Genomic DNA, 13,594 nt, shown 5'->3' on the forward strand with positions numbered 1-13,594 from the left:
GCATAGTGGGTAAGGGTGGAGTAGTAGGAGATCAAAGTGAAGAGATTGTGCAGCAGAGACTTATTCCATTGGTTATGTCTCCCAATTTTTGACTGGCATGTGGCTGTCCAGAATAAAGATGACCTTTTCTGGCCTTTCTCAGGTGTAAACTATACCTAGGTGTAGTCATATGACTAAGTTCTGACTCACGGCCTATAAATGGAAGGATCATGTAGAGCTTCCAGGAATCTTCCTTAAAGAACAGTGGGCATGTACCCTTTGCCTTTTTCTTATTCTTCTTCCATCTTTTCTCTTTGAAACACATATAATGACTGGAATTCTAGCCATTCTTTGTGGTCACGGGGATGCAGGTCAGGTCATAGGGCTGGTAGAGCTTGGTCTGAAAGGAGTTTGTGCCTCGAGCACTTCTTAAAGCCGAACCCCATTGCCACCCTTGGGTGGTCTTCCTCTAGACTTACATGTCAGAGAACTTTTTTTTTTTTTTAAGAGAGGGAGGGTTGGGGGGGCAGAGAGGGAGAGAGAGAGAGTCTTAAGCAGTCTCCACCTCCAGTGTGGAGCCCGACACGGGGCTCGATCTCACAACCCTGAGATTATGACCTGAGCCGAAATCAAGGGTCAGTGCTTAACCGACTGAGCCACCCAGGCGCCCCAGAGAAGTAAACTTTTATCTTCTACAAGCTGTTGCTATTTTGGGTCTCTTGCTCATAGCCAAACCTAATCCTGATAGAAAGAGGCAGGATCTACATCATCTAAGTTTTTGTAGATACTGTGAAGAGATTGGATTTTATTCTAAATGCAATGAGAAGCCGCTGATGTTTTAAGCAGGAGAGTAATATTACCTAATCTATGTTTTATAAGATATGAGGGAGAATGAGTTATAGGTGGACAAGAGTGAAAGGAAAAACAGTTAAAAGATTATTGGAAATGGTACAATCTCTATGGAGAAATTAGCAATATCTAGCAAAATTATGTGGGATTTATCCTTTGACCAGCAATCCCACTTCTAGCATTCTATCCCCAAAACTCACTGGCAAAATATAAATGAAGCGTGTACAAGGCTATCTATAGTATTAGTATAGCAATAGTATTTGTAATAGCAAGACTGAAAAAAGTCCAAATGCATATCAAAGGGGGATTGTTTATGGTGTAGCTGCACAGTGAATTACTACTATGTGACTGTAAAAAGGTTTGAGGAAGATATCTAATACTGCCATGGAGTGATCTTGATCTCTAAGATGCGTTGTTGAAAGAGCATCATGTAGACAGTGTATATATAGTATGCTATCTTTTACCGAAGGAATGGGTGAAATACGAGTTTGTGTGTGTATTTCCTTTATGTTTCCAAAAAACAATGGAAGGATAAACCAAAAACTAATGAAAGTGGTTACTAATTAGGGGGAAGGAAGGAACTGGGTAAAGGGGACAGGAATGAAAGTTAAAACTTATTTGAATGTTCCTTGTTTATAGTTTGGAACCATGTAAGTGTTTTATATAATTACAAAACAAAATTGGATCAAAAAGAAAAAGCAATCCTTAAAAATTGAAAATAAGCCTAACTATATTAAGTTCATGCCATAATCACATAAAGAGTTATTTTTAGTATCTTTAAATCCTAGTATTTTGACTGTATGTTGTTAGCTATGTCTTAGGAAAAGAGCAGCAAAGGAATTTAAGTTGTACTCAAGATAACTGAGTACAACATATAACAACTGAGTATAAAACATGTAACAATGTTATGAATCAAGATATGCAATTATAAAATAAAGTAAGCTAAGTAGAAACTCTGTAATGTTAAATTTGAATTGGAAATACCAGGGTGAACTCATTTATTTTCAAAATGTAAAAGTTTTTAATTTTGATGAAGTCTAGCTTATCAGTTATTTTATTTCTTACGCCTTTGGTGTTGTGTCTAAGAAATCTTACTGCTTAATCTGAGGTCTCAAAGGGTTACTCCTGTGTTTTTCTAAGGATCTTATAATTTTAGCTTTAAATTGAGGTCTGTAATCCATCTTGAGATTTTATGTATGGAGTGAGGTAAGCATCCAAACTCATCATTTTGCATATTCATTCATTCATGTCATTCATTTGTTCTAGTACCATTTATTAAAAAGACTATTTTCCCATGTTGCCTCTGTCACCTTTCTTTTTTTTTTTTTATTTTTATTTTTTTTTTTTATTTATTTATTTGAGAGAGAGAATGAGAGACAGCACAAGAGGGAAGAGGGTCAGAGGGAGAAGCAGACCCCCCGCTGAGCAGGGAGCCTGATGCGGGACTCGATCCCGGGACTCCAGGATCATGACCTGAGCCGAAGGCAGTCGCTTAACCAACTGAGCCACCCAGGCGCCCTGTCACCTTTCTTAAAAATCATTTGGCCGTAGATGTTTATTTCTGGACCCTGTTCTATTTCATTGATGTCAGTACCACACTGTCTTGGTTACTGTAGCTTTGTAGTGCACTTTGAAATCAGGAAGTGTGAGTCTGCCAGCTTTTCCTTCTTTTTCTAAGATTGTTTTGGTTATTCTGGGTCTTTTGCATTTCCAAAGAATTTTAGGATCAGCTGGTCAATTTTGAAAAAAAGTTAGCTGGGATTTTGATAGTGGTTGTGTTCAATCTATAGATCAATTTGGGGAGTACTGCCATCATAATGATATTAAGTCTAACATCTAATCTACGAGCATGGGGTATCTTTCTATTTATTTCAAAATTTCCTTCAACAGTGTTTTATAGTTTTCAGCATACAAGTATTGCACTTCTTTTGCTAAATTTATTCCTAAGTATTTCATGCTATTGAGAATGGAAAAAAACTTTTTGCAAAATAAGTGAAAATTACTTTATTTTGGAAAGGTAAGTAGCTAGGGAGTTTCAAAGTAGAGCTACACGTCCATCCATACTAGATAATGACAGTAGAGTAATTTTATGTGTTTTCTGTTTTTGAAGGATAGACCTCTTAAAAAGATGCTTGCACTTTTATACATTTGGAATTGCTTTCTTAATTTCATTTTTCGATTGTTTGTTGTGAGTATATATATTGCTCTTATATCCTGTGATCTTGCTGAACTTGTTTATTCTAGTAATTTTTTTCAGTGAATTCCTTAGGATTTTCTGTATGCAAGACTAATGTCACTTGTGAATAAAGAGTTTTACTTAATTTCAACCTGGATGCCTTTTCTTTCTTTTTCTTGCCAACTTGCCTTGGCTAGAATTTCCACCACAATGGCAGATAGAAGTGGTGAGGATGTAGTTTTATATTGTTCCTGATCTTAGTGTGTATTTCACTATTAAATATGCTGTTAGCTGTAGGTTTCTCCTATATGCCCTTTGTCAGGTTAAAGCAATTCTCTTCCTAATTTGTTGATGGTTTTTATTATGCATGGATGTTGGATCTTGTCAAATTATTTTTCTGTACCTATTGAGATAATTCATGATTTATATTTTTTTTACTTAAAACTACACATTTCACTTCCAGTTTCCAGTTCCTCATACGAGGATGGCCACTGTGTCCTAACAAGTAAAAAGTTGAAGAGATGGAAAAATCAAGAACTCTTCTTGGATCCATAGGAGGGGAGGATATAGGGGAGGATATATAGCTGTCCCCTAGGTTGAAGAGTAGTATAGAGAACAATGAATGGATTTGGAATCGTTACGTGGATATGAGGTTCAGTTTCTACCATGTCCTTCTAACTTTCTAAGCTTCAGTTTACTTATTTATAAAATGAAGAGGACAGCCAACCCAACCCAACTCTGAGCTCACTTCATAATTGTGGAAATCAGTATGCAAATATTCTTTTACAGCAATGACATTTATATAATAGGTATATTTTGTCAATAATAAAAGTGGACCACTTTCAGTGGAGGGAAAAAATAACCCTTTATGCTCCAATGAACACTTCGGTCAGTATTGTAGTTCCTGGGTCTCTGCTCTTGAATCACTGCCATGTCAGTTGCTCCTATTGGGAACTTTCCTACTTACTGAGAGTCTAATTCCTGGAATTTTTTTTCCTGTTCTTATTTCTCTCCTTTTTTAAAAAAAATTTTTATTGTCATGTTAATCACCATACATTACATCATTAGTTTTTGATGTAGTGTTCCATGATTCACTGTTTGTGCATAACGCCCAGTGCTCCATGCAGAATGTGCCCTCCTCAATACCCACCACCAGGCTAACCCATCCTCCCACCCCCCTCCCCTCTAGAACCCTGTTTGTTTTTCAGAGTCCATCGTCTCTCATGGTTCTTCTCCCCCTCTGATTTCCCTCCCTTCATTCTTCCCCTCCTGCTATCTTTTTTTTTTAAACATATATTACTTGTTTCAGAGGTACAGATCTGTGATTCAATAGTCCTGTACAGTTCACAGTGCTCACCATAACACATACCCTCCCCGATGTCTATCACCCAGCCACCCCGTCCCTCCCACCCCCCACCACTCCAGCAACCCTGTTTATTTTTCTCCTTTTCTTAAAATACATGCAATAGTAGAATCTTGGGAAATAAGTGAGTTTTGTCTTGAAGACTGACTTAATGATGCAGTACTCTAAGGATCTCATAAAGTGTTTATATTTTTTTAATGTTACATACCAGATTTACTTAGAGTCTGTTAGTATATTGAATTCTAGGCCATGTTTCAAGTGTGGGTGGAGTGGCAGTGTGGCACAGAAAGAGAAATGGAGTGGGAGTTCAGGGAACTGATTTTTAATGTTGGTCCTATCATTGACTATATTTACTCTTAGGAAGGACATCTTTGGTTTTCAGTCTTAGAGCATAGAAATAGATGGGTTTGGACCCGGGGATTGTTAAGAGTCCTTCTAGCTCAGAATTGTATGGTTCTAAGTGCTACACCAGAAAATAAGTTTAGAGGTTAGGTAATATAATCCTATTATATAAGATATATAATAAAAGTTCATAATTCTAGCTGGCAATCCCTTTATTCCTTCAGGTCGAAAGTACTTACAACTTTACATAAAGGAAATGTAAATGATATAGAAACTAAATAGCAAAGACACAAGCACTAAAAAACATTTAGCCAAAATTCTTTTTTATGGTAAGTACTACCTTTATTTAAAAAAGTTATACATGCTAGAAAAAAGCATAAATGATACATGTAAACAATTGTTTACCAAATACTTGTTTTTTTCCTTGTAAAGGTGCAAATGATCTTTAAATGTAAACACAAAAGTTGCCAAACATTTTTGTATTGGGGGAGGGAGAAGGAGAAGGTTATTCCTTTTGGTTGCGGTTAAAGTCTTATTCAAAGATTTTCCTGCAAAATACATTGAAAAAAATTGGTCTATGAACACAATGACAAAACTCTGACCACTGAAATTTGTATCATTTTTTCTTTAAAAATTTTAACTTTTCACCAGAAAGTGCAATTTCAGAGTAGTAAGAGAGAATGAGGATGATATATAGTTTGTATAAAAGAACCAAGATTTTATTAATAAAATGCCTCAATTTTACACTCATTAGTGTGTACTATTACATGAACTGAAGAATTCATTCCCTTGGAGGCTGTGATTACAGGTAAGCCTGAGCTTCAGCAGGCCTGAGCGTCAAGTGAAAATTGCATAACAGTATTCACTGCTGGGGAGAGGGCATTTCTCCCTGCTGGTCCTTAGTAGCAATAAGGAAACAAGAAGGAAAATTGTTTCAGTCAGTAATATTTTTGAGCAAAAACTTCTGCAGAGTAGCATATGATTCTATTGGAGGATTCTCAAGACAGCATATAAGAACTGTATACTGTTTTTATAGAGGCACTGAGCAGAGCTCTAGAGCTAGCAGAAATTCTATGAAAATATTATGAAAAAAGACTATAGTGGAAAACAAGTTCATATGGCAGGAACCAATTTGCAAACTTGCACTGATGAAAACTTTAGTGTCTGAGTCCTGGTTTTATCTACTTAATATTCCTTTTGAATTGTACTATTTAAAATGAGTGTTTCCTTTTTTTGTTTTTTAGATTTTCAAGTCTTCTGGTGCTTAGTGCAAGCATGATGGCTAAATAATACACTTTGCATACCTATCTTTGTCACTGGTAGTCCTTGTAAATAGTGGAGTCATGTGGATGCAGTGCCTAGAAATAACTAGATCATGTATATAGCCCTTCTCCCTTTATTAGTATTTTCAAACTTAATATCTTAAAAATAAACTTCCACTGCTTAGAATTTTTACCTTTATTTTTTTTCCTTTTTTAGTGGGAGGAAGGCTAAATCCAAAGCAAAATGAAACGACGACAAAAAACCCAACAAAAAACCCATGATAAATTAAAACCAAAAATAAATATTCTGCACAGAATTGAAAATTTTTGTGCAAAGGTGGCATCTTGCAGTTGAAGTACTTTCATTGTATTTGTATTTCCATATGTTGAGGCACCGGCAACGAATAAAATTTGTTCTAATGTTTTCTTGAGCTATACAAAGCTCCAAAGTCAAAGCTCTCCAGAATACAGAGGAGCATGTACACGACTGTCTCTAGATGTTCACCATATATGGGATTCACAATGTGTCATTTTAATAACTCCTACACCACCCCCTAGCCGACGGTAATTCATCCCGCCATATAACCTGCAAAGAAAGAAACAAAATCAGATTTCAAAGCGGAAAAATCACTGTTTGTTCTACAACTTAGATGTTAATAAAACACATGTTTTCTATCATAACTAATATTTTTAGATTCCTACTTCTCTTCCAAAGATTAGGACCTGGAATTGAGCACTGGCAAGTAGCAGAATTATTTCAGACACTGGGTGAAAAGGTCTCATTTCTAGGATACTGCTTTAAGAATAAGAGAGTGTTGTATCCACATTTTGTATCACGACTTTATAACTTTACACCTAAACTGACTTCTAACAATTACACAGAATCATATTCTACATTTTTGTCTAGTTTTGACCATGGCTATCTTATTTTCCTACTCACATTTCCCTCTGCCTAAACATCAATAACTTATTTTTATCTTTTTGTCTTATATGTATTCTTACAAGCCTCCTCCTTTATGGAACAAACCTGGATATGAGGAAATAAAGTAAGCATCTAGTTTTTGACCTGTGAACAAGATCATCTTCAAAGTTAAAGATTTACATGGAAAAGAATATTAGATCCTCTGTCAGCTGTAAAGTAAAACTGGTTTTAAGTTTGGGATATGTAACTACAAAAATTTAGATCATAACCTCTCAATAGATGATCCTTAAGAATTTCATAAATATTACTCGGTCACATATTACTAATTCTATTTAGTGACAGTTACTGAGAAATAGGTCCTTATGTAGGATTATAGTGATTAAGTAGCAGAAGTAAATCTGGAGATTTCCCCAAATTCCCACTAAACATAGAAAGCTGAATATGCAAGAAAATATGTCACAAGTGGGAGGCTCCTCTTCAGGAAAACCTCCCATTATCTATCTCTCCCTTACCTCTATTAGGTTTTGCTAAAATGTTACCTTTGCAGTGAGGCCTTCCTAGGCCACATTTTCAAAAGAAGCTCCTCCCTGGACACCCCCACCCCCCTTGGCTCTTCACCATAGTGCTTCTACCCCCTGACATGGTACTGTTAGTCTTCTTACTAGAATGTCAGCTCCAGGAGAGCAGGGAATTTTGTTTTCCCTGTTGTATCCCTGATGTCTAGAATACTCAGTACATCTTTACTTAATGAACAAGGCTGTGAAAATGTGATGTAGTGGAAGCCAAAAATGTACAATGTCTGACTTTTAGTCTGACCCTAGTATTGTGACCAAGTCATACAGAGCCATGAGAGAAAGGCAGAATCCAAAGAATGTCATTTAAACATCTGTAAAAGTGTGGCTTTCCCAGACATGAAGACTGAATTTTTTTAAAAGATTTTATTAATTATTTAAGAGAGCGAGCATGGTCGGGGGAGGAAGGGCCAAGGGAGAAGCAGACTCCCAGCTGAGTGCAGAGCCCAATGAGGCGCTCAATCCCAGGACCCCGAGATCATGACCTGAGCCAAGCCACCCAGGTGCCTCTATTTATTTATTTTTAAAGATTTTATTTATTTATTTGACAGAGACACAGCGAGAGAGGGAACACAAGCAGGGGGCGTGGGAGAGGGAGAAGCAGGCTTCCCGCTGAGCAGGGAGCCCAATGCGGGGCTAGATCCCAGGACGCTGAGATCATGACCTGAGCTGAAGGCAGACGTTTAACTAACAGAGCCCACCCAGGCGTCCTAGTTTTTTAATATTTAAAATAAATGCACGAGTCACATGATTTATGTGAATTTATAAGAACTACTTAAGTCCTTAGAAAATATTTAAGATTGTTAAGACAAAGATTTAAAAACAAAGTAAAATTAACCTATAAATATAATTTAACATAGTTAAACCTCTTACATAAGTGGTAGATTCCTTCCTAAAAGTGATTGTTAAAATTTAATAGTTTTGTTTGTTTGTTTCTTTTTTAAGTAGGCTCCATGCCCAGCATGGAGCCCAATGCGGGGCTTGAACTCACCACCCTAAGATCAAGACCTGAGCTGAGACCAAGAGTAGGACGCTTAACCAACTGAGCCACCCAGGCGCCCTTAGACTTTAAAATAGAATAATAATATGTTTAAATAGATTTTAAAAGCTTAAGGAAAAAAGTTTTTAAATGAAATAAACTATTATTTTTTAAAAAAGTAACTGAAGTTTGTTTTTTCCTGGGCATAAAGCTGTGCATAGGAACACCAAAAAACTGTGACAGATTAGAAGCAAGAGATCTAATTCTATCACTAACTTGCTTCATTTTATTTCTCAGTGCCTCACTTACCTCAGCTGAACATGATGGGGCTAGAGAGGAGATTTTTTTTTTTTCCGTGTTTGCCATCTCTATTATAAAACTGAACAGTTACCAAAGAGAAGATGTTGTCAGATGTCAGCCACTTTAGAGCAGGGAAGTCACAAGAAGCCATCAAATATGGGTAACTTGGAGCTCTCTTACGAGTACTGCAAGAGCACTTCTCAATGTACTGACCATCCCCATTTTGATGGTCACAGGCGACCTTATGCCCATGATTTTCAAGTCAGCAGTGAGGTGATCTGCAATGTAGCTTAAAGGTTACCTCCATGTATTGGCATCAGGATCAAAAACTTCAATGGTCTTCAAGTACGTTGTGCCATCGAAGCCTCCTACAGCCATGAGCTGTCCGTTCACTACTGCCAGGCCAACCTACAGGACCAAAACACAGTGGCTACTGAAGAAGCCAGAGAATCACTGGGAAAATTTTGACTAGTATCTAGATAAATCTTTTTAATAAAAGATAATTCTTTATGACCTTACATTCTGGTTTACTTGAACACAGAGAAAAAAGTAATGACAAAAATCTGTTACACTGTGGGAACAATAACATTATATATTCAATTAGAATATTTTATAGTCAAAAACATAAATTTCTTAAATTTTTGGAAAATCATCACTGGGAGTGGGTAAGAACTTCCAAACTGCTCTCACTTCTTTTGGTATTTGCCTATTCTAACCCACTATCTAAATGACCACTAAAATACAGATCTAACCATGCTGTCACTCTCCTCTAAAAACTTTCTAAGCCTCCCTACCGTCTAAGGGTAAGTTTAAAGTCCTTACTATGTCATTCGGGCCCTCCAGAAATCCATACTAGCCCATGTTTTAGCCTCACCTCCTTATGTATCCGATGCTGCAAGAATACTGATTTAACTGCTAGTTCCAGAAAAGACCATGTTTTTCACGCCTCTGTACTTTGCACATGTTGTTCCCTGGCTGGTGTTTTCTTTCCCTCTTCTAGAAAATCTTATTTTTCTTTCAAGGCCTAGCTTACATGGGACTTTCTCTGGTGAGTCTCTTCACTGTCCCCAAACACATTAAGCATATTCTCCCATGTTCTCTTAAAATGCACATGCTGTGGCTGTAAGATTTTTTTTTTTATGGTTAGCTGTAAACACTTCCATTTCCTTCACTAACTTGGGAGCTCCTCCTGGAGTTGTACTCACTTTTGCTTTCCTAGCACAGAGTAAGCACTTAATAAATATTTGCTAAATAATCAAAATGTAGCAGTGAAAACAGTAGGAATGCGACCTAGAAGTTGTTAATCAACAGTAATAAAGAGCCACAGATGTGGGAAGGTCTTGACTTGCTGATGCCTATCAATGATATTCCCTGATTTGTGCAAACTAGAATTTACTCCCTTTTCTCCTCAGATAATGGAGTCTTTGCTATTGCTGTGTTCTCCCACCTGCTGTCCTACCTCAATGCACTCCTGACACAATCAGTGGTTTATGGGTTACATTTCACTCTGAACCAAACACCCTGGGATGGATGAATGCTAAACTCCACCCCGGAAGTCTCTTGTAGTCACATGTCATTCATGGTCTAGAACATGACATAGGTCAGCCTGACCAGGTCTAGACTACAGATGGGACAGACTCCAACCAGTTTGTGGAGACTGGTGGTGGGGCCAGATGAGTTTCTGCCTAAACATTTGTATTGGTGTGCCAACTACTTAGAATATTACCTAGGAACATTCGCTAAGAATATTTAGCTCTAATCGAGAGGGATGAATATGGGTGAAGTTACATAAGGTAGTGGATAAGATAAGGTAATGTCTTTCAGGAAAACAATCGAAAGATAAATCACAAAAAATAATTCTATTATTAAGACTATGACTGACTATAAGATATTTAACTACTTGAGATAACAGCAATTGCGAGAAATTAATTTTTTTTTCCAGTACAAAAGTAGCAGGGGTTGTTTTGCTGAAATAGTGCACCTCCTTACTATGACAGATCAGAGCTCTCCTGCACAGCCCTGTCTTGGTGCTTTTTCCCAAAGTTTTCAGTAGCTGGGCACTTACTCCACTACGGCGGGACGTCATAGCCACCACCGGAGACCACTGGTTAGTTCTGGGGTTGTATCTCTCCGCGCTGCTAAGCTCTGTAGTGTCATCTCTCCCTCCTACAGCATAGATCATGTCCTGATACACTGCACAGCCGAGGTGTTTCCTCCGGGTCCCCATAGGAGCTATCGTGTGCCATCTGTTTTCCTGAGGGTTGTAGCGCTCCACTGCAGGGGAAAAAACCAGTAAGTGACCATTTAACCATTTCCTTTCACCTCTAGTTTTCCTCATAGCCGCTAAAACTTTGTGATAACACGTATTTTCAATACACAATCTGATTTTTGCTCTGAGAAGGACTTGTATACCTTTAGACAAAACCACTACAATCTCCTTGGGGACTACTGGTTTCGTCTGTGTACGGTATGGTGGAAAAGGCACGTGTTGGAGTCAAGGGACCTTAGTTCTAGTTCTAACTGTATGACTCGTGGCCTCACCTCATCTTTAAATGAGGGGATTGACTAAAGGATCTGGAGGCACCATTCCATACTAGTAACTGATTGTCATAATCAGACAACTTCTGTACTCTTGTATTCCCTTTGCCTGTATTCCTACTGCATTCTAAGCAGAAGACAAGATATGCGACTACGAATCTGATGCGAGTGCCACACTGACGATATCCTTAGGCAAAAATACCCATTATCTCTCAACAGAAAGGACTAATACATAAACCAGCTTATAGCTATAGCTTTTTATTTATTCTTAGATTACAATATAGGTTTTGTTTTGTCCTTTTTTTGGTTTTGGTTTTGGTTTTTTAAGGAGAGATGGTTGGGGGTGAGGCAGAGAAATAATCATATTAGGAAAATAGTTCTTTTATTCATTATAAATTCCTAGAAGCTTATAAAGAGGAGGGAGAAAGAAGTATTTTGGGAATATGCTAGAAGAATATGGCTGCAGAAGGAGCTGAGGAAGAGTTGGGAGTTGTACTCTAAGGGAAAAATAATTTTCAATTATTTAGATTATAAATAATTATATCATTTACATAAATATATAAATTATTTTAAATTTACAATTTATAACTTAAAATTATAGGATAACATGACTTTTTATACTTTTCTGTAGGGGGACTCTCTTGAGGAATGTGCTGCTTTGGGGGAACCGGACTGACCTCGGAAGGGACTAACCTGTGTTGAGTGGAGATGTCCCATCAGAGCCACCCACAGCGTATAAGAACCCTCCTAACACAGCCACGGCCACGCCTAGTCTTCTGGTGCTCATAGAAGCCACTCGAGTCCATTTGTTTTCCTTTGGATCATACCTGCAGTAAGGGAGAAACCAAAGACTGCATGCCTGTTTTTATGACGTGAGGCCCTTTTCATAAGGTATGAAATCATGCTAAAGACATGTTGGATACATACACTTGCTCTGGTCAAAATGCACAGTGAGAATCGAACGTATTTTACTTAGTTACTAGGAAAAAAAGAATTTGTGCCCGTGTCAGTTATTAAGCTGTTTTTTTTTTTTTTTTTTACAGATTTTATTTATTTATTTGACAGAGAGAGACACAGCGAGAGAGGGAACACAAGCAGGGGGAGTGGGAGAGGGAGAAGCAGGCTTCCCGTGGAGCAGGGAGCCCGATGTGGGGCTTGATCCCAGGACCCCGGGATCATGACCTGAGCCGAAGGCAGACGCTTAACGACTGAGCCACCCAGGCACCCCATAGTTGTTTTCTATACTCTGACTTGTGATGCTGGGGCTGGAACTCTGAAAACATTTCTCCTTTGCCAAGCTGGCTGTCAGATTCTGCCAAGAGGAAGGACTAGCTGCTGGAAGTCTAGGGGAGGAGAAGGGACAGACTCCTTTTTGTTTTCTTGCCAATCCTGTTAGTGTTGTCTCAGCAATGGCCCTTTCACTCTGACTAAACCTGCTAATTTCAGCTTCTAGCCTTTTCCTGGCACAAAACTAGCCTTGTTGTGCTTCTTGGAGGTCTTAGTCATGGCTCCGTGAGGCACCTCCTTGGAGCTCCTGAGGTAAGAGTACCAGTGTTCCAATTATCTACAGCTGTATAAATCACCCCAAAACTCAGTGACTTAAGATAATTTTACTAACTTTCCTGTTTCCATGGGTCAGGAATTTGGGGAGGGCCTCACATGGAAGTTCTGGCTCAGTGTCTCATGTGGTTGCTATCAAACTGTGGCTGGGGCTGGAGTGCTAAAGCAGCGGGTGGCTGGCTGGGCATCTCTCCAAGTAGCCTCAGGGTCTCTCCATGTAGACCTCGCAGCATGACCTCAGACAGCTCAAGGCTTCCAAGGGGCCCAAAGAGATCCAAGTAAAAGATGCATCTTCTATGACCTAGCCTCTAAAGTCACACACATAGTGCCACTTCGGCCATTCTTGTAAGGCAGCCAGAGTCAAGGGGAGAAAACGTAAATCCCACCTTTCAATAAGAAGAGTGTCAAAGGCAAATGATACAGAGCATGTGAAATGACAGGTACTATTATTACCTTTGGAAAATACAATCTTCCAATATCAGCCGGGAAGAGAAGCCTTCCCGGAGGTGTGTCACAGCTGTTCAGGGCAGCCACTCCTTCAGTGCTGATGGTTCCAGCTCTGTGGCATCTCTCCTCTAGGCTTCTAGGCTCCCAAAACTCTAATCTCTCTCCTTCATGTTCCCAGATCGGGAACAGTTATTTCAGTGTCCTCTTTTCGTTTTTTTCAGCCCTTTAATATCTGATAGCCAATTTTTGAATATTAAATTCTCTCTACTAAAGTAACTGGTATGGCTTCTGTTTTCTTTACTGAG

The 13,594-nt window shown here is 38.4% G+C and overlaps 1 protein-coding gene across 1 annotated transcript in view; it reads right to left on the reverse strand.

The window, feature by feature from the left end:
* Positions 1–6,186: 6,186 nt before the first annotated feature.
* KLHL20 (kelch like family member 20) overlaps positions 6,187–13,594 on the reverse strand; it is a 56,186-nt gene continuing 48,778 nt past the window's right edge. The window contains exons 9-12 of the mRNA XM_021682618.1: positions 11,976–12,109; positions 10,810–11,018; positions 9,046–9,152; positions 6,187–6,557 (exon numbers count right to left, since the gene is read on the reverse strand). Coding sequence (XP_021538293.1) covers positions 6,473–6,557; positions 9,046–9,152; positions 10,810–11,018; positions 11,976–12,109 — 535 coding nt within the window. The 3' untranslated portion in view covers positions 6,187–6,472. The remainder of the gene's footprint in view (positions 6,558–9,045; positions 9,153–10,809; positions 11,019–11,975; positions 12,110–13,594) is intronic.

Source organism: Neomonachus schauinslandi, chromosome 6 (genome assembly GCF_002201575.2).
Source record: "Neomonachus schauinslandi chromosome 6, ASM220157v2, whole genome shotgun sequence".
Lineage (NCBI taxonomy): Eukaryota > Metazoa > Chordata > Mammalia > Carnivora > Phocidae > Neomonachus > Neomonachus schauinslandi.